General features: G+C 40.1%; 1 protein-coding gene across 1 annotated transcript in view; it reads left to right on the forward strand.

Moving 5' to 3' along the window:
- Nucleotides 1-7,927: 7,927 nt before the first annotated feature.
- Nucleotides 7,928-22,203, forward strand: part of phactr1 (phosphatase and actin regulator 1) — a 433,761-nt gene continuing 419,485 nt past the window's right edge. Inside the window, exon 1 of the mRNA XM_080215880.1 lies at nucleotides 7,928-8,115. Coding sequence (XP_080072006.1) covers nucleotides 8,004-8,115 — 112 coding nt within the window. The 5' untranslated portion in view covers nucleotides 7,928-8,003. The remainder of the gene's footprint in view (nucleotides 8,116-22,203) is intronic.

The raw sequence follows: 22,203 nt of genomic DNA on the forward strand, positions 1-22,203 counted from the left end.
GGGGGGGCGCAGTTTAGAACGGAGTTGAGGAGGAACTTCTTCACTCAAAGGGTGGTGAATCTCTGGAATTCTCTGCCCGTTGAAGTGGTGGAGGCTACCTCGCTAAATATATTTAAGACGCGGGTAGATAGGTTTTTGATAGGCAAGGGGATTAAGGGTTATGGGGAAGAAAGCGGGAAAGTGGAACTGAGCCACTTAAGATCAGCCATGATCTTATTGAATGGCGGGGCAGGCTCGAAGAGCTAGATGGCCTACTCCTGCACCTATTTCTTATGTTCTTAGATCCTCTCTTTAGAGTCAATTTTTTTTTTGTTTACTTTATTCCAATCCAGTTAAGTCAAATTAAAGCCAATTCAGAGTCCCAACAAGTTGGGACATTCCTGATCCAAGCTGGCAAGACAGGGGTCTCAACTCCTGTCTTGGGCTTGATCTACATGATCCAAGCTGATTGGAGTAGGTGTAGCTCCTCCTCTAAGGCTTGATCTTATTTGCATCTTAGCCAAAAGGCAGAGATGCTGCTTTAAAAAATTGTTTCAAATGAAGCTGAAATGTAACCTAATGACTTTAACCAAGTATAGCATATCAATACAACACTTAATTTTAGCCATTAGCCTGCAGAAATTGGAATGACTTATAGATATGACACATGATTTTAACTAAAATACCAAGAATGCAGATTTTCATACCAATAAGCTTTACCACTCTGCTGAATACTTATAGCCCCTCGAAAAAGCTGAAGGAGTCTTGTTCCAGACCCTTTCAGGAAAGACTGACTTGACCAAAGATACAGATTTTCATTATTCCAATTCAATCAAATCCAATTCAGAGTCTCAACAAGTTGAGACATTCCCAATCCAAGCTGACAAGACAGGGCTCTCAACTCTTGTCTTGGGCTTGATCTACATGATCCAAGCTGATTGGAGTAGGTATAGCTCCTCCTCCAAGGCTTAATCTCATTTGCATCTTAGCCAAAAGGCACACAGTAAATTCTGAGGCATGTATATAGTTGAAATGTTATGACTGTAATTTGTATAGAATTGTAAAAAAGTTTTAATTCTGCACTGTTTACAATTCATAGACATATAAATTGGCAATAGTTTATTTGAGATTTTTGTGAATAAAGTGTATTTTTGGGAAAAAAAATCTGCATTGCTTCCTGGAAAAGCTGGCCAAAGATGCAGATTTTCATGCCCAAGAGCCAACCCACTTCCCAAATCTGCTGGATAGTTGTGCCGTCTTGAAAATCCGAGAGTTTTTTGTTTTGACCCCTTTTTTGAGAGGCTGACTTGGCCAGAGATGCAGATTTTCACACAAACAGCCAATCAGCTTCACTGTTCTACTGGATAGTTGTGTCTCCTTGAAAATCTGAGGGTGTCTTGTTTGGGAATCGGGGAAAATCCTCTGCAGAAGCGTCTTCAATTGCTTCATCAATGACCTTCCCTCCATTGTAAGGTCGGAAATGGGATGTTTGCTGTTGACTTCACAATGTTTAGTATCATTCATGACTCCTCAGATATTGCAGCAGCACTTGTCCAAATGCAGCAAGACCTGGACAATATCCAGGCCTGGGCAGACAAGTGGCAAGGAATGGCCAAAAAAAGGGTGATGGCAGTGTAGTTGATGTTTTCTACATGGACTTTCGCAGGGCCTTTGACAAGGTACCACATGGTGGGTTGTTGCATGGGGTTGGGTCTCGTGGGAGCCAGGGCGAGGTAGCCAAATGGGTACAAAATTGGCTTGATGACTGAAGACAGGGGGTGGTTGTAGAGGGTTGTTTTTAATCTGGAGGCCTGTGACCAGTGGTGTACCTCAGGGATTGGTGCCTGATCCTCTGTTATTTGTCATTTATATTAATGATTTGGATAAGAATTTAGTAGGCATGGTTAGTAAATTTGCAGATGACACTGAGATTGGACAGTGGACAGTGAAGAAGGTTATCTAGGATTGCAACGGGATCTTGATCAATGGAGCCAATGGGTTGACGAATGGCAGATAGCGTTTAATTTAGATAAATGCGAGATGATGCATTTTGGTAGATTGAACTAGGGCAGGACTTACTCAGTTAATGGTAGGGTGTTGGAGACAGTTACAGAACAAAGATATCTAGGGGTATAGGTTCGTGGCTCCTTGAGGATAAAGGCTTAGGGGTGATCATATAGAGATCTATAAAATAATGAGGGGCGTAGATCAGCTAGATAGTTAACATCTTTTCCCAAGGGTAGGGGAGTCTAAAACTAGAGGACATAGATTTTAGGTGAGAAGGGAGAGATACAAAATGGTCCAGAGGGCAATTTTTTCACACAGAGGATGGTGAGTGGCTGGAACAAGCTGCCAGAGGTAATAGTAGCGATGGGTACAATTTTGTTTTTTAAAAAACGTTTAGGCAGTTACTTGGGTAAGATGGGTACAGAGGGATATGGGCCAAATGCAGGCAATTGAGACTAGCTTAGAGTTTAAAAAAGGGGCAACATGGATAAGTGGGTTAAGGACCTATTTCCATGCTGTAAACCTCTATGACTCTGTGATTCTAAGTGACATTCGTGCCACACAAGTGCCACGCGATCTCCAACAAGAGAGGATCTAACCATCATCCCTTGACATTTAATGACATTACCATTGCTGAATCCTTTACTTTCAACATCCTAGGGGTTTCCATCAACTGGAAACTGAACTGAACTAGCCATATGTTGTGGCTACCTGAAGTTCAAAGGCTAAGAATCCTACAGCAAGTAACTCAGGTCCTGACTCCTCCAAAGCCTGTCCCACAATCTACAAGGCGCAAGTCAGGAGTGTGATCCATTTTCCTGGATGAATGTAGCTCTAATTACACCGAAGAAGCTCAACACCATCCAAGACAAAGGAAGCAGCCCACTTGATTGCTACCCCTTCCACAAACATTCAATCCTTCCTTCACTGACGAACAGTGGCAGCCATGTCTACCGTTTACAAGGTGCACTGCAGTAACTCACCAATGTTCCCTAGGCAGCACCATTCAAACCCATAAAAAAGGACTAGGCCAGCAGATACCTGGGAACAACATCTACTGGAAGTCCCCCTCCAAGTCACTCACCATCCTGACTTGGAAAGCTACTGCCATTCCTCACTGTTGCTGGGTCAAAATTCTGGAATTTCCTCCCTAATAGCACTGTGGGTATGCTTATACATCAGAGTCTATTGCCGTTCAAGAAGGTAGCTCCACATTCTCAAGGGCAACTAGGAACGGAGAATAAAAATTGGTCTAACCAGTGATACCCATATTCTGTAAAATAATTTAAAAGCATCTTTTTTTCAACTTCATTCCTGAATAAAAGGTGTCTCAACTACATATAGCACATTAAAAAAAAGCATTAAAATTATATTGCAAGATTTTTCAAAAACGGAATTTTAGCATACATGCCATTTTTGTCAGTTTTAATGGACATTGACAAAGATGAAATCATCTGTTTAGGCCAAGATGATTTATTAATTGTCTGCACATCCCTTCTCTGTTAAATGCTGTTTTGAAACCAGAGTACTGCCTATCTGTTCAGAGAATGGGAAATAGAAACATCCTTGAGAAGCAATATTTTAAAATCTAGAAAATTTACTCTAGCTTTTTCAGCCCCTCATATACTGAAATATTTAAAAACCTTGCAAGTTCCACAAGTTTAAATCCTTTGTACACATTGTTAATTTTATTGCTTTTCCATCATTTTCATTAATTATATTCTCTAATTATCTGAAACCAGCATTAAATTAATTTTAAATTCCTTATCTGACAAGAAGCTATATTGTTTGCATGTTGATGTTAAATAATTCCAGTTCTGCATTCACAACTTTTAAATACATGTATTTATTGATTTATGACTAATTATGAAATTAAGTTCCAAGCCCCCAACTTCAGTGAAATGTAACACTGCATAGAATATAACTATATACGAATCAAAACATATGATATCTTTTGCCACTTGTCGATGTTGCAATATACTTACCATTACTTTAAAGTCAACAGCACAGCATTTGTTCCATGGGGTGACTTCAAGATTCACCATCTTGCTTTGCCTATAGTTTAACCTTTGGGCAGTGAATGCAAGAAAAACAAGAAGAAGAAGAAGAAGTTGTAGGAGGAAGTGTACTACACAAAAAGATCAAGAAAGTTGAATAAATTTTACTTTAATAGAAAGGAGCATTTTTCATATAGTTAAAGTAAACCATAAGTCCATACTAGGTTATTTAAATCGTTAAATTTAAATAACCTAGTACGGACTTGCACCTTGTAGAATAACGTTTATTCACTTTATGAAAGTTCACTTAGTGATACATTTCACAGCCATAGCTAAAAGAACCACATTGTACAAATCCTGGTGTGTTGCAATGATATCAGTTAATTTGGATAGCTGTGGTATTAGTGATTCTCAAAATGTGCTGAATGTCCTCCAAGTTCAAAATGCAAATCACTGGCATGCCAAAACCTTCATCCCCAACAGCTGCATGGCATTACACATCTAGACTGGTCTTCCCAGTGTGAATGACACAGGTCATCAGTGCCCAAACAATAGCAATGTAGGTATATAATCGCAATTTGTGGTTGTTTTTGTTGACTAATAGTTAACTATTGGTTTCGCAGAAGATTATTGTGCTGATTTTATAGCACACATTAGAATGTTTAAAATAAATGTGCTTTTTTCTGTTGATTTTAACATGAACATGCCCATACAATTGTTTATGGTGAATTGATGATTTACTTATGATACAAAGAACAAATAAAATTACGACACAGGAACAGGTCCTTCAGCCTCCAAGCCTGCGCTGACCATGCTGTCTGACTGAACTAAAGCCCCCTACCCTCCCAGGGACCATATCCTCCTATTCCCATCTTATTCATGTATTTGTCAAGATGCCCTAAAGAAAAGAGAGGGTTAATGAATTTTGTACCTAGAATATGTCACAAACGTAACCCTTCTTCATGGCTGATCTTCCCAGGTTCATATTGCTCCTGACATTAATGTAAGTTACTTGTTTATGGCTTTCATTCTTTAACTCTTGTGAAGACAAATGGTCAGATGTGAATATAGATGGTCAGATGTGAATGTAAAGACAAATGGTTGGATGTGAATATAAAGACAGATGGTCAGGTATGAATGTTATTTTGCAGACATTGCAAGTCTTGCCTGTTTGTTAATTGAACATTGTTAAACAGCTGCTGTTGGGAAGCCACGATCACGCAAGTAACTTCAAAGACAGAAGCCGTAATCACACAAATAGCTTCAAAGACAGAGATGCTGAAGCAGTCACAGGCATGGTAATTGAAGAAGGAAGATCAGAGACCTTGCCCGGAATCGGAAGTTTATGTCAGACTTGTTGCTAACACTCATGATGTATAAGTACCTGCTTGTATTTGTGTTCTGTGAGAATTCATTGTTAGGAACCAGGTTCTCCCAAAGCTCTGGAATAAAAGCCAGAGCTTTGAAATAAGGGCTTTGAAATAAAAGCCACTGCATTTGGACTCACTAACAATCTCAGAGGTATTATTTTACCTATAACACGCTCCTTAAAAGTCACTATTGTATCTGTTTCTATGACCTCCCCGGCAGCGAGTTCCAAGTACTCACCACTCTCTGTATTAGACCTTCCAAAATGCATTACCTCACATTTGCCCAGATTAAACTCCATCTGCCATCTCTCTGCCCAAGTCTCTAACTGATCTATATCCTCTTGTATCCTCTGATGCTCCTCATATATCCACCAATCTTTGTGTCGATGGCAAACTTACTAATCAAACCAGTTACATTTTCCTCCAAATCATTTATATATGTTACAAACAGCAAAGGTCCCAACACTGATCTCTGAGGAACGTCACTTGTCACAGCCCGCCATTCAGAAATGCACCCTTCCACTGCTACCCTCTATCTCCAATGACCGAGTAAGAAGTCTCACAACACCAGGTTAAAGTCCAACAGATTTATTTGGTAGCAAAAGCCACTAGCTTTGAGAGTGCTGCTCCTTCATCAGGTAAGTGGGAGTTCTGCTCACAAACAGGGCATATAAAGACACAAACCCAATTTATAAAATAATGGTTGGAATGCAAGTCTTTACAGGTAATCAAGTCTTAAAGATACAGACAATGTGAGTGGAGAGAGGGTTAAGCACAGGTTAAAGAGATGTGTATTGACACGTTCACGACACACGACAGCACAGAGTCAACATGCAGAGACTGATAGCCAAGTTCCACACACATGAAGACAGCCTCAACTGAGATCTTGGGTTCATGTCACACTATCTGTAACCCTCACGATGCTCAGGACTTGCCTGGGCTTGCAAGATGTCACAAACTGTCCCAGCTGGAGACAATACACATCTCTTTAACCTGTGCTTAACGCCTTTGCCACTCACATTGTCTGTACCTTTAAGACTTGATTATCTGTAAAGACTCACGTTCCAACCATTATTTTGTAAATTGAGTTTGTTTCTTTATATGCCCTGTTTGTGAACAGAACTCCCACTTACCTGACGAAGGAGCAGCGCTCCGAAAGCTAGTGGCTTTTGCTACCAAATAAACCTGTTGGACTTTAACCTGGTGTTTGAGACTTCTTACTGTGTTGACCCCAGTCTAACGCCTGCATCTCCACGACATGACTTCTATGACTGAGCCAGTTCTATATCCACCTTGCCAGCTCACCTTTGTTCCCGTGCAACTTCAGCTTCTGCATCAGTCTGCCATGAGGGATCTAGTCAAAGTCCATGTAGAGAACATCCACTGCCTTACCTTCATCAATCATCTTCGTCACTTCCTTGAAAAACTCGATCAAGTTAGTGAGACACAACCCCACCTTCACAAAACCATATTGCCTGTCGCTAATACGTCCACTTATTTCCAAGTGGGTTGAAATCCTGAATCAAAAAACCCACTCCAATAATTTTCCTACCACTGACATAAGGCTCACTGGCCTTTAATTACCTGGATTATTATTGCTACCCTTCTTAAACAAAGGAACAACATATTTAATAAATTCACATAAGTTTATTACATTTCCATGAATTTTGATGATATTTCTGTGATAGTAAGTGAACACAGTAAGAAGCCTGACAACACCAGGTTTAAGTCCAACCGATTTATTTGACAGTAAACTCGCAAGCTTTCGGGGTTTGCCCCTTCGTCGAAGGCAAACCCCGAAAGCTTGCGAGTTTACTATCAAATAAATCGGTTGGACTTAAACCTGGTGTTGTCAGGCTTCTTACTGTGTTTAACCCAGTCCAATGCCAGCATCTCCACATCAGTAAGTGAACGCAGTGGGGTAGGAAGGTTAAGTGGTCAACAGGGCTTTCAACCCATTCGAACTGCTCCATCGATTTAATGTTTGCGAACAACTTATTAGTGGCTATATATTTGGTTCCTTTAACAGATTAATAATCTGAGCATCTAAAATGGTTCTGCCAACTGATTTAAGGCTATATGGGGGGACAGGCCATCCCCACCACTTGAATGACATTACTTCTCTTGACTGGTCTACCCTGTGTGTATGGCAGGAGTCACCATAGCCCATTATTCCAGTATCAAAGCTCTCTTTGAATGAAAACCAGGAGGGTTGCAAGTGCTGTTGCACATTTAAAAAGTGTTGTTGCAAATTTATGTTCGAAGTTGTGATATGACATTATTAAACATCTCAACATCTTTAATTTGCACCTAATTCAAATATTTTTAGTTAAGAGCTGTTTGTTGAAGTGAAGTGCTTTCTTAAATGCGTCTCTATGGCCCTAAGTATTGGGAAAGCCTGTGTGTGACAATTTGCTGTTCCTTTCTTGTGGTGGGTAGGCGGGTCTTTGTGTGTGTGTGTGTGTGTGTGGGCTCATTGTGCAGAGGTGTGGGCGGGATCTCCAGCTCCACATTGGTTCCACTCTGCACCGGATTCCTTTTCATTGTGTTTTTGTTGGTGTACAGAGCTGGTGCTGGGGCTCGGGCTGCTCCAGGTTGGAGTAAGCGGTGCTGCCGCTGGCCGATCCTCTCATCGCGGCTCTTAACATTAATGGCGGCCTCTTCAGGGGAACAAGCAGACCGCCGGCCCATTCGAAGAGTCAGGTCCAAAAGCGATACGCCCTATCTCACCGAGGCAAGAATATCCCTCAACGTGGAGACAGGTATTGACTGAAACAATGCAGCAAGAATAATGGTGTACAATAAATTGGATGATAATGAGAAGCAGTCTTTGTGCATACATATATGAGGGGATGGTGTCAGGCTCTTTATTGAAGCAGTGAGAGTCACAGAGCATGAATTCAAACCATTTCGTGCACCGGCGCAGTGTTGGAATGAGGTTTTTAACATCCGACTATTGTCTTTAAAATATAGTGACATTTTATGTTGCATGGCGGAAGGACGCGACTTGAATTTCACCCAGACTGATGGGTTGTTTCTCTGTTGAGTGGCATTAAACGGCTGCTAGCGCCGATATAAATGCGTGGCAGTTATTATTATTTATTTGCTCCATTGTAAGAATCTATAAGCCATTATCCCAAAGTGATGAAGTTAGCAGAGCTGGATCAACGGCTGTCGGGTTTGCAGCTGCATTTGTACACCTGCCGGCCCGACACGCCTCCGCCAAGATCAGCATCCGAGAGCAAGCGGCAGCAGCAGTCTGTGGGTACCGCTGGAACCCTGTGTTGGGATAATCTTCACCACTGCCAGTCACTCACTCAGTGGGCACTGAGTTTGTTAGGCAAGGACGACTGTCAACCCACCGTGCCAAATAGCATTTTTATGAGTTTCATTACAATCCAAAGTATAATTTTATAACTGTGTGCGTTTGTGGAGTTGGACGAAGGCAGACTGTGTGGTGAAACTTGGAATTCCTGTAATTTTGGACTTTTTGTTGGGGGTTATTTTGCTGTAATATCAATATATTCAGCTGTTCTAAATGCTCTAGGAGTTATCCTCATTTTGACAGCGGTTAACTATAAAATATCAAATTAGAAACTGATAATCAAAAAATAAAATCAATTTATTTCTGAATGTTTTAATAAAAGCTGATGCTTTAGTGCCACATTTCTGTTTATTAAAATGGTAATGTTGCTCTGAATGTTGCACTTCTGCCCTTAAGGAAGCACGTCCATAGACAAATGTGGTTGTTTGTTATGATTTCAATTTCTACACATTATGTTCAAATAATAGTTCTCTGAATGCGCTGTGAACTGTGGTTGTGATTATCCAGTCCTGCGTGTTGGTTCAATGATGGTTTTGATGTATGAGTTAGTTTAGAAACAAGCTGTGGAATAATAAGTACATAATATGATGAATGTACTCTGGTGTGAAATGGGATTAAGAATCCATAACCATTGACCTTTATTGTTCAGTTGATATTTTGCACACCATCTCTTCAAATATTATTACACAGATTGTCCATGTTGCTCAGAATTATTGTTGTTTAATGCTTCATATGATGTGGATGAATGTGTTGTAAGTAATTACTGTTTGTGAATTATCTATATTATAAAAATTAGGAAACTTTTATTAATCCAATTAAGGTTTAGAAATTGTTTTGAGTAGGGGAGTATCAATAATTTAATGTTGCATTGGGTCCTGTGATGCTGGATTTGAGATGAGGTTTTAATTTCTTGTCATTTTTAGTTTAATGCTGTCCACAATTTCTCCAATGGAGAACAGCTTCATAAAAAGTTTTATTGCTCACAGCAGAAGCTTAGGGTAAAAGAAAACAATACTCAGTCCAAAAATTCCTCTTGGTGAAACCTGAGAAAAACCAGAAACTAAAAGACACTATAACAACAGGAGTGAAAAGACGGAAAAGTGAAAATGAAGTGACAGCTGGCAAAACTTGAGCATTGAGAATGATGGAAAGGAATTGATGCATGAATATTTTTCTCAATCAATTTATTCAAATGAATATATCTTTCAGCAACTTCAGTCATTTACTGAAACAAAATGTGCAGACTTGAATTGATACTTTGAATAATATTTAAAGTACTCTGGCAGTTTTTTCTATCTTATAGATCACAGGTTTTACTTGGGCTAAGTTAATTCTATAGCTGTTGTCACTTTTGGAATGTGCACTAAAGAAATTGCAAATGCAATTATTAAAATAAAGACTACATCAATGTGTTTGTATTATTTGCATGCAGATTGGAACATAACAATACAAATTCCAGTACTATCTATTAAAGTTTTTAAAAATTACATTATATACATCTTGGTCTTCCAGGTGTGATATTTATTTTATATTGAACATAACTTAATCTGGACTTCTGAAACAGACCTTCAGCAAACCATGATCTTCAAAATAATGCTTATACTGAGTTTTGAGATGCCATCCAGCTTATACCACATGATATAAATTATGGAATATACTATAGGGGCAAGGTTTCGGCAGGTCATGTGCCCCAATCACCAGTCGGGCTAAGGAGCATGAATCCTGGGCTGAGCGCAGGCTTTCTTCAGCAGAATCCATCCTGGAGAATTTAGTCAGTAGCACATCCTAGCATTCTGTATTTTATTTATTCTTATAAATGGTTTGTTGTTGTTCAAACTTAATGGTCACCTATCACTCATATTACAAATATGATTGCTTATAATCTGCTTCAAAACAAGACACTAATGATGGAATTCATACGTTCAATCCCAGCAGGTACAACTTCCATGATAAAAATCATGAAAATGCATGAAAGTAAATTACTGCAGATGCTGCAATCTGAAACACAAACAGAAAATGCTGGAAAATCTCAGCAGGTCTGACAGAGAATAGAGATCACATTTCAAGTCTGAGTGACTCTTGGATCACTTGGTTTTCAATACTGAACAGTGAAATGTTACCACGCCCTGTTGTTACATGCAAACAAGGAGGACATTTCAGTGTTCCAGACTGTAAATAATGCAGAAAAGGTTTAATTTGCTTTAATGCTCCCCAACACATAAATCCATTCGTGGCCAACTGATGACACTAAAAATTAACTATATATTATAGTTAAATTTTTTGAAGAGAATAACAATGACATATGGAAAAAAAACCTTTTAATTCCTTTTTGTAAGTTATCTAAAGCCATTGCCTCTTAAGATTCAGCAGCAAAATGTTTATAGAAGTTTTTTTCATTTTCTGCAGCTTCCCATTGAGTGGGAACCAAATGCAATTTGAAACTGAATTTTCTATATATTCTCAATGGAAGCATGAAAAAAACATGATCTATCTTTACCTTTTTTCCTCAATTATATTTTTGTTCTGATCTATAATGCGGCTTATATGCTTCTTGTCGACCTTGCTCACTTTTTCCCTACTCAACATCACTTTACATTATTTTGGGAAATTTATTCTTTACTTTAAAATAGAGTATTCTCTACTTGGTCAGAACCAGCAAAAAATATTTATCTATTCTTGGAGTTGTCTCTCCATGTTGAATTTTCTCCTCTATAAAGCAGCCATTCACTCAATACCTTGCACTCCATTGTGGGCAACATCTTTACCACATCTGTTTTTTGCCAATGAATGGGGAAAAAAATTGCAAATTTGCTAGTAATTTTATGCATACTCAGCATTTGTTAGTCAAAATAATTGCATTTGTCCAGAAGGTTCAGGCTTTGGCTGGAAGACTAATGTGCTGAAGCTTGGGGCAACCACCACAAAGGCACAATGGGGAAATGCCACCGTGTAAAGGCTTTCAACTGAGGCAGAGGGCCCGGTTACTGCAGAACACCCTTGGCCCGTGTAACTGTCTGTAAATCTAAAAAAAATTATTCCCAGTTTTAATTGTTGTTACGTTGATACAATAGCAGCCTAAAACAGACCTTCAAGAAACCATTATGATCTTCAAAACAATGCTGATCCTGAGTTTTGAGATGCCATCCAGCTTTTACTACAAGATATAAATTATGGATGTATTATAGTTATTATTTGAAGAAAATACTGAAAAATTATTTTTCGTAAATTATCGAAGTTTGTGGTGAAACTTGTAGATGCTATTCTTTGTATAAGTAAAATATATTTTTAAAACAATCACTTCCAACATCTTTGGCATAATGCTTTGGACTTTGTATTAGGTCCCAGTATTGATGTAAATCGTTCTACAGCGTGTTCTCCTTTTTAAAGTTTATTTGTCCAATACAGACTAACAATGAATACAATTTATTGTAAATTCTAATATGAAAACTGGCTGTTTGATCCAAAGTATGTGTTGGTGTTTTCCTTCCACTTGAGCAGTAGTCACTTGCTCACCCTGTTGCCATAATCCCATGAACTCTTTTTTTTCCTTTAATCACCTCGTTAACATGTTCTAAAAAGTTGAGATTATCACTGTTTCAATTACTAACTCTAAAAATACATCTCTGTTTCATAAACCTCTGTGTGAAATAAATATTTGTGAAAGATCTTCTGTCCAAATTTCTCCAATTTATTCTTGGCATTGTTATTATTACAGATTATTATTATTATCGCATGGAAGGAAGTCACTTGGTTTATCAAGTGTATGCTGCCTTATTGTAGAACAATTCAATCAATCCCCAGAGATGCGTATTTATGTACCATGTTCTAGACCCTTGAGACACTGGAAACAGCTTGCCTCTATCTTTCTGTCCCACCTTTGTAAACTTGAGGTAATGCTGCAACTTTATAGGACCCTTGTCAGACCCCACTTGGAGTACTGTGCACAGTTCTGGTCACCTCACTACAGGAAGGATGTGGAAGCTATTGAGAAGGTGCAGAGGAGATTTACAAGGATGTTGCCTGGATTGGGAGGCATGCCTTAGGTTGAGGGAGCTAGGCCTCTTCTCCCTGGAGAGACGAAGGTTGAGAGGCGACCTGATAGAGATTATAAAATGTTGAGAGGAATAGATGGGGTGGATTCTCGGAGGCTATTTCCCAGGGCTAAAATGGTCGCTATGAGAGGACACAGGTTTAAGGTGCTGGGAAGCAAGTACAGAGGAGATGTTAGGGGTAAATATTTCACTGAGAGGGTGGTGAGTGACTGGAATCGGCTGCCGTCGGTGGTGGTAGAGGTGAACTTTTAAAAGACTTCTGGATGAGTATATGGGATCTAATGGCATTGGAAGTTACAGATAGTTCTATGGCTTGGTAGGTATAGATGTGATCAGCGCAACTTGTGGGCCGAAGGGCCTGTTTGTGCTGTAGTGTTCTACGTTCTATGTTCTATAAAACCTTATCTCCAATCATCTCAATCTCTTCTGTTCTAATGGTGCCAGATCCAATTTTTGAAGTATTTGTGTTTTCTTATACAAGATAACAACCACGTAAATCTTCACAGTGTTCTGTCTATATAGCTTCCTAAAAAAACTAACTCAAAAAAAAGTTCATAAGAAACTACATTCAAACTGATTTCTCACTATTGCCATAAGGGACGTCTGAATACGTGGGACACCACAAGCCAATCTAAACATGGAACTGCGGTTTGAATGCTGCATAATCAATAAGGCTGCAGCTATGCTGCATTACCACTCTGAGATAAGTAGCTGCAAAGTGCAAAGCATACCTAACAAAATAAGTATTTTATAACAGTCTGCAGATTGCATTCTGCCCACTCGGAAGTTTACAAAGCCTATAGCATGTTAATAGGATTTATACATTGTTATCTGCAGCAAACAAATGGAAGTTACAAATGGAAGTGTATCTAGACAAATAGTTTGGACACAATAAAAACAATTTTAATTTTTAATGTCATCAGTTGGCCACCAATGGATTTATGTGTTGGGGAGCATTAAAGCAAATTAAATTTCTTCTGCATTATTTATAGTCTGGAACACTGAAATGTCCTCCTTGTTTGCATGTAACAACTGGGCGTGATAACATTTCACTGTTCAGTATTGAAAACCAAGTGATCCAAGAGTCATTCAGACTTGAAATGTGAGCTCTATTCTCTCTCCACAGATGCTGTCAGACCTGCAAAGATTTTCCGGCATTTTCTGTTTTTGTTTCAGATTCCAGCATCTGCAGTAATTTACTTTTATGCATTTTCGTGATTTTTATCATGGAAGTTGTACCTGCTGGGATTGAGTGTATGAACTGAATCTTTGGTGTCTTGTTTTGAAGCAGATTATAAACAATCATATTTGTAATATGAGTGACTGGTGACCATTAAGTTTGAATAACAACAAACCATTTATAAGAATAAATAAAATACAGATTGCTAGGATGTGCTACTGACTGAATGCTCCAGGATGGATTCTGCTGAAGAAAACCTGCGCTCAGCCCGGGATTCACGCTCTTTAGCCCGATTGGTGATTTGGGGCACGTGACCTGCTGAAATCTTTCCCCCTCAAGGGGCTTGCTACTGCATCACACCCACCCCCCCAGCCCCCACTTAAGTCCCTTACTGCAACATACTATAAAAAGTTAAACCATTTGCAAAGCAACACCAAGAATAAATATTTTTAACACTGTTCATTATAAACTCGGGCTATCTGGGGATTTTCCCTTCCTCTGGGAGTGACGCAGCTCATCAGATTGTGTCTCAGTTGGATTCACAAAAACCTGACTTTCTCGTTGCAAGGGCGCACCATTGCTTCTTCTGTTCCCACTGGAACAGTACTTGGCCCTTCTTCAGGCTGACTCATTTCTTCAGTTCCTTGGCTAACAGCTATAGAAACATAGAAAATAGGAGCGGGAGGAGATGATTTAGCCTTTTGAGCTTGCTCTGCCACTCATGATCATGATTGATCTTCCATCTGCATAGTCTGATTTCACCCCCGCCCCCAATATCTTTTGATCCAATTTGCTCGAAGTCCTACATGTAATTGCTTCTTGAAAGTATACAATATTTTGACCTCAACTACATTTTGTGCTAGTGAATTCCACAGGCTGACCATTTTGTGGGTGAAGAAATTTATCTTAATCTCAGAATCATAGGTTTACAGCACAGAAACGGGCCCTTTGGCCCAACTTATCCATGCCACTCCTTTGTTTTTTAACCATTAAGCTAGTCCCAAATGCTCCATGTCCTTTTATAGCCACCTTACCCATGTAACTGTATAAATGCTTTTTAAAAGACAAAATTGTACCTGCCTCTACTATTACCTCTGGCAGCTTGTTCCAGACACTCACCACCATCTATGTGAAAAACTTGCCCCTCTGGACCCTTTTGTATCTCTCCCCTCTCACCTTAAACCCATGCCCTTTAGTTTTAGACTCCCCTACCTTTGGAAAAGATATTGGCTATCTAGCCCCTCATTATTTTATAAACCTCTATAAGATCACCCCTCAGTCTTCTATGCTGCAGAAAATAAAGTCCCAGTCTATCTAGCTCTCCTTATAACTCAATCCATCATGTCCTGGTAGTATCCTAGTAAATCTCTTCTGTACTCTTTGTAGTTTAATAGGGTGTTTCTATAATAGGGTGACCAGAACTGTACACAGTATTCCAAGTGTGGCCTTACCAATGTCTTGTACAACTTCAACAAGATGTCCCAACTCCTGAATTCAACCGGTTCCCCTCGTCCACCGGTTCCCGTCTGTCTACCGCACTAGTCACATCCTCATAGAAATCCAATAAATTCGTTAAACACAACTTCCCCTTAATGAATCCGTGCTGCGTCTGCTTGATTAAACCATTCTTTTCTAGGTGCCTCGCTATTTCTTCTTTGATGACGGATTCTAGCATTTTTCCAACTACAGACGTTAAACTAACCGGCCTATAATTCCCTGCCTTTTGTCTGCTACCTTTTTTAAACAGCGTTGTAACATTAGCCATTTTCCAATCTTCTGGCACTTCCCTGGAGTCCAGCGAATTTTGATAAATAATTACTAAGGCATCCACTATCACCTCTGCCATTTCTTTCAGAACCCTGGGATGCATTCCATCCGATCCCAGGGATTTGTCTACCTTCAGGCCCATTAGCCTATCAAGCACTACCTCTGCAGTGACAGTGATCGCATTAAGGACCTCATCCCCTACCATCCTTCTATCTTTAATATCCGGCAAGCTATTTGTGTCCTCCTCTGTGAAGACCAACACAAAATAACTTACTTAAAGCCTCAGCCATTTCCTACAATTGGAGTGGATGGCCCCACAGGTTCTTAAAGTGATTCCAATCTGACCTGTTCTGGCCACCATGAAGTCTGGGACCCATCTCTGCCAATTCCAAAATATTTTGACACTATTGTCTACTTTGCATATCTTCTCACCCCTTGACACATTATGATTCTTCCCCTGATTGCTTTGTCTTGATCCCACCCTTCCTGCCAATTTAGAGTTACCAGGTCCAACCTTGCTTTTAATTGATGATCCATCATTAACTCAGCAGGAGTTATTCAAGTGTGTGGCATGGTCCTTTAAGTAATGAGGAAAGGTGCCAATTTTGTTTCCGGAAATGGTGGTTGTTTTTCATGGCTGTCGTAAAGGTTTTTATAGCATGTTCAGCAGCTCCATTTGGTGAGGGATAGTAAGGTGCATTATTTGTGTTTAATCCCATTTGATGACAAGAAGTGTTGGAACTTAGCACTGGTAAATGCTGTCTCTGGTATGAAATTAGTACCTCTGAAGACCATGAAGGACAACAGTGACGTAACTACACCACTGTGCCATTGGCAGTTGTGAACCTCATCTTGCAAATTTCTAATCACTTTGAATGCGTGTTCATTAATCACAAGAATGTTGTACCCGTAAATGCGCCGACATAATCAATATGAATTCTCACCCATGGCTGACCTTGCCATTCCCAAGGGTGCATTGGGCTGTAGTTAGTAGTTTGGGCTGCTAAACATAAGTGAGTCAATATCTTCACCTTTGACATTCCTGGGTGACCATTATGCAATTCATCAACTAATAACTTCCTTGAGGATACAGGGATGACTACTCATGTTTCCCACAGGAGGATACTGACCTTGCAGCTAAGTTCACCTTTCCTTGTTTGATCAGGTTTCAACTGTCATAACATCAACCATGTAGAGTCATATCTCGACTTTTGACGACATTGGATCTCTCTGGGTCCAATACTTTATCTGTTGCACAGATACAGGTAATGTATCAAGAAAGACTGGGTTCAATTCCCCGACTGGAGTTCAGTGCAATTTTCTTTATATATGGGTGGCACAGTGATTAGCACTACAGCCTCACAGCACCAGGGATCCAGGTTCAATTCCAGCCTCGATCACTGTCTGTGTGGACTTTGCATGTTCTCCCCGTATCTGCATGAATTTCCTCTGGGTGCTCTGGTTTCCTCCTGCAGTCCAAAGATGTGTAGGTTAGGCTGATTGGCCATGCTAAATTGATCATGTGTGGGGGAGTAGCAGGGTAAATGTGTGCTGTTAGAGGAATAGGGCCTGGGTGAGATTATGGTTGGTACAGGCTCAATGGACTGAATGGCCTTTTTCTATCCTATAGGATTCAATAAGCATTCTGTGAAATTTAAGGCTAAGACAAGTTCCTGCAGCACTAATGGGGTTGGAATACTTTCTGGTAGCTAAAGGTAACTGCATTGGTGATGTGTCCCGTGGTCAGTGTTGGAAAGTGTATTCATAAGCAGCCAATATCAAAACTCAATGCTGTATCTTCACAGTCACAGTTTTAGGGATTGCTTTGTCTTCCTTGGAAAAACCCAAGTAAAGGTTTATGATTGGTGATGATTGTGAAGTGCCTCCCATCAACGTATTATTGAAACTTTCTGATATCAAAGATAACGGCTAGGCCCTCCTTACCAATTTGTGAATATCGCTTGTCTGTGTCAGTCAGCATCCTAGAAACATAGCTGATGAGTCTTTCTGTCCCATCATTCATGCTATATGACAAAACAAATCCATATGGAGATGCATCATGAGTGAGTATTATTTCTTTTAGAAAGATAAAAAATGGACTATTAAACATGTTGATTGAAGGGTTTATTTTATTTACTTGAACGCTACTTTCTGCAGTGCTAGTCAATACCATTTCTGATGTTTTTTAAATAGTATGGGATTGATCTGCCTACAATAATCTATCGTTCTGAGAAAAGATTTTACCTCTGATGTATTCCTTGGGACTGGTGCTTCCTTAATAGTCCTTACTTTATCTTCCATTGGATGTAACCCTCATGTATCCACTCTATAATCTAGATAAGTCACCTCATTTGCTTGAAAGATACACTTCTGTCTCTTTAAGTGCATTCCAGCATTTTGAAATCTGTCTCAAACTTCCTCCAGGTTGGATAAATGCTCCCATTATCAACATGTAATTTAAGTTTATTTATTAGTTACAAGTAAGGCTTACATTAACACTGCAATGAAGTTACTGTGAAATTCCCCTAGTCAACAAGTCCAGCGCCTTTTCAGGTCAATGCACCTAACCAGCACATCTTTCGGAATGTGGGAGGAAACCAGAGCACCCGGAGGAAACCCACACAGACACGGGGAGAAATGCAAACTACACACACATATTGAAACAGGCCAGGAATCAAACCTGGGTCCCTGGTGCTGTGAAGCAGCAGTGCTAACCACTATGTTACCCAAAATCAAAGTAGAAGTAAACAACTGCATCTGGTAAATCTTTTAAGAGACTCTCCATAGTATATTGAAAAATGCCACAAGCCAATGAGATCATAAATGGTAACCGCATGTACTGCTGTTGCCCTTTGTGTGTATTAATGGTGACAAATTCTCTGGAAGCAGCATGGAAATCCAAAATTTATGGCTGAGGTCCAGTAGTGGGATGACAATAACTTAGACTCCTAGGTGGATGGAGTCATTTTGGGGCCTCAAACTATTGTTGTCAAATTTTGGAAACAGGCGCCACGTAAGGTTAGTAAATAAATTTATATGCAAAAGATTAGGGGAAACATACTTGTATGGATTTACAATTGGTTAACAGACAGAAGCAGAGAGTCAGATTACCTAAATAGCAGGCTGTTACTAGTTGGGTATTGTAAGGATCAGCACTGGGGCCGCAGCTGTTTGCTGCCTATATGAATTATTTGGATATGGGAATCAATTGTAAAATTTCCAAATTTGCTGATGACACCAAATAGAGGGGAATATAAGTTGTGAGGAGGATGCAAGGAAGCTTGAACAGGCCAAGTGAATGCGCTAGAACATGGCAGATGGAATATAATTTGAATAAGTGTGAAATTATTCAGTTTGGTTTAAAAAAATAGAAAGACAGGATATTTCTTAAAAGATGAGAGGTTGAGAAATGCAATTGCCCAGAAGGAATTAAATATCCATTTTTGATTTTATTTATTATTGTCACATCAATTGGGCTACAATGAGAAGTATTGTTTCTTGCGCGCTATACAAACAAAACATACTATTCATAGGAAAGGATGCAGGATATAGTGTTATAGTCATAGCTAGGGTGTAGCGAAAGATCAGCTTGACATAAGGTAGATTCATTCAAACATCTGATGGCAGCAGGGAAGAAAATGTTCTTGAATCAGTTGGTACACGATCTCCAACTTTTGTATCTTTTTCCTGATGCAAGAAGGTGGAAAAGAATATATACAGGGTATATGGGGTCGTTTATTATGCTGGCTCCTTTCCATGACACATGACTGCGTCAATGGATGGGAGGCTGGTTTTCCTGATGAACTGAGCTATGTTCACAACCCTTTGTAGTTTCTTGCAGTCTTGGTCAGAGCCCTGCCAAGTTATGATACACAGTAAAAAGTCTGACAACACCAGGTTTTAGTCCAACCTATTTATTTGATAATATACTCGCAAGCTTTCGGGTTAGCCCCTTCGTCAGGTGAATGGAGAGTTCTGGCCTCAGGCCAGAACTTTTTCAGACTTTTTACTGTGTTTACACCAGTCCAACGCCGGCATACCCACATCAAGTTATGATACACCCACAGAGGATGCCTTCTATGGTGCACCTGTAAAAATTGGTGAGAATCATAGTGGACATGCCAAATTTTCTTAGCCTCCTGAGAATCTAGAGGCATTGGTGGGCTTCCTTAATTAACCAGAGACCAATGACATCAAGGGATATGGGGATAGTGCCATTGAGTTAGGTGATCTGCTATGATCTGAGCAATTGGTGGATCAAGCTTGATGGGCCAAATGGCCTACTCCTGTTCTGATGTTCTTAACACTTGTGTGATCACTAGTATATTCCAATTCTGATAGAAGGAAGGTCATTTAAGAAACAACTGAAGATGGCTGTGCTTAGGACATTGTCCTGAGGAATTACTGCAGGACTGTCCTGTGTTTGTGAGGATACAGTAAAAAGTCTGACAACACCAGGTTTTAGTCCAACCGATTTATTTGATAATAGACTCACAAGCTTTCGGGGTTAGTCCCTTCGTCAGGTGAATGAGGATATCCAAACAACCACAACTACTTTCCTTTATACAGATATGATTCCTACTTGTAGAAAGTCTTTCTGCCCCCCCACCCCCACTGTGATTCCCATTGACTTCAATTTTGCTAGAGCTCCTTGTAACCAGACTCTTGTAAATACTGCCTTGATGTCAAGGGCAGACACTCTTCTTTGCCCCAGGAATTCAGCTCGGTCTATGTTTGACCCATGGCTTTAATGAGACAAGTGGCACTGATGAAACCCAAACTGAGCACTGGTGAACAGAATATGGGTAAGTACTGTCACCAATGCATTCCATCACTTGCTTATGATTGAGAATCGATTAAGATGAGATTAATGAAGTGATAATTGGTCACATTGCATATGTCCTCCTTTCCATGGACAGAACATAATTGGACAGTTTTCCACATTGCTGAGTAGGTCTCTGTAACGTAGCTCTATTGCAACAGCTTGGTGAGCAGTATGCCAAGTTCTGGAATATGAATCTTCAGCATTACAGCCAGGATGATGTTTGAAACTTTGTATTCAGTGTGTCCAGTGCACTGAGCCATTTCTTGACATCACATGGAGTGAACTGAAATTGGTGTAGATGGCATTTGTTGTGATAGGGACTTAAAAGAAGGCTGGGATGGATCATCCACTTGTACTTCTGGCTGAAGATGGTTGCAGACATTTTAGTTTTGTCTTTTGCAATCAAAAGCTTGACTCTATCATCATCGAGAATGGGGGCGGTCATGTGAACCTTGATGATTTATAGAACATAGTGCTGCCTCTCAGTACCCTCTCTCGTGTAATCATGTTCTTCCGATTAGTGTGTGACTGGAACTGTATACAATACTCCATCTGTGGCCTACTCTAGAGAAAGGAAGGTAGCAACTAGCTTAAGTGTAAATAGGTTAGAGTTAGTCAAAAAGTCGTACAGCACAGAAATGGATCCTTTATCCTACACATCTATTCTGGCCGTCAAATACCAATGTATCCCATTTATCAGCATTTGGTCCATAGCCTACTCTCCCTTGGTGCGTGCTCATCCAGGGCAGTACAGTGGCACTGCTGCCTCTCAGTACCAAGGACCCAGGTTCAATTCCAGCCTTGGATGACTGTCTGTATGGAGTTTGCAGGTTCTCCCTGTGTCTGTGTGGTTTCTTCCAAGTTCTCCGGTTTCCTCCCACAGTTCAAAGATGCGCAGGTTAGGTGGATTGCCATGTTCAATTGCCCCTTAATTCAGGAAGATTAGTTGGTTAATATGTGGGATTACAGGAATAGGGCCTAGGTGGCATTGTTGTTGGTGCAGTCTTGATGGGCTGAAAGGTATCTTTGTGCACTATAGGGATTCTATGATTCTTAAATGTTGTGTGAATACCTGTCTCCACCCCCCTCTCAGGCAACAGGTTCCATATTTCCACCATCCTGAGTGAAGCATGTTTCCTCAGATCCCCTCTAAACCTTACGCCCCATGGTCTTTGATACCTCTGCCATAGGAAAAAGATTCTTCCAATCTAACCTATCTATGCCCCTCTTAATTTTGTATATCTCTGTTATACCTCTCCAGCCCCCGCTCCGTGGAAAACAAACCCAGCTTATCCTGTCTCCCCATACAGCTGAAACTTTCCATCCCTAGCAACATCTTGGCGAATCTCATCTGCACCCTCACCAGTGTCCTTCCAATGGTGTGGCGACTAGAACTGCATACAATATTCCATTTGTGGCCTAACTGATTTTTTTTTTACATAAAATTGTACCAAGTCCTCCCTACTCTTGTATTCTATGCCTCAGCTAATGAAGGGAAGCATTCTGTATGCATTCTTCACCACAGCATCCATTTATGCTGCCACTTTCAGGGATCTGTGGACTGGAACACCAAAGTCTCTTTTTCCTCAGTACTCCTGAGGGATCTACCATTCATAGTGCATCAAGTTTAAATTCCATTTGCCATTGCTGTGCCCAACTTACCACCTGATCAATATCAGTCTGTAGCCTAAGACTATCCTC

The sequence above is a fragment of the Carcharhinus amblyrhynchos genome, chromosome 2 (genome assembly GCF_965287045.1).
Source record: "Carcharhinus amblyrhynchos chromosome 2, sCarAmb.v2.hapA, whole genome shotgun sequence".
Classification (NCBI taxonomy): domain Eukaryota; kingdom Metazoa; phylum Chordata; class Chondrichthyes; order Carcharhiniformes; family Carcharhinidae; genus Carcharhinus; species Carcharhinus amblyrhynchos.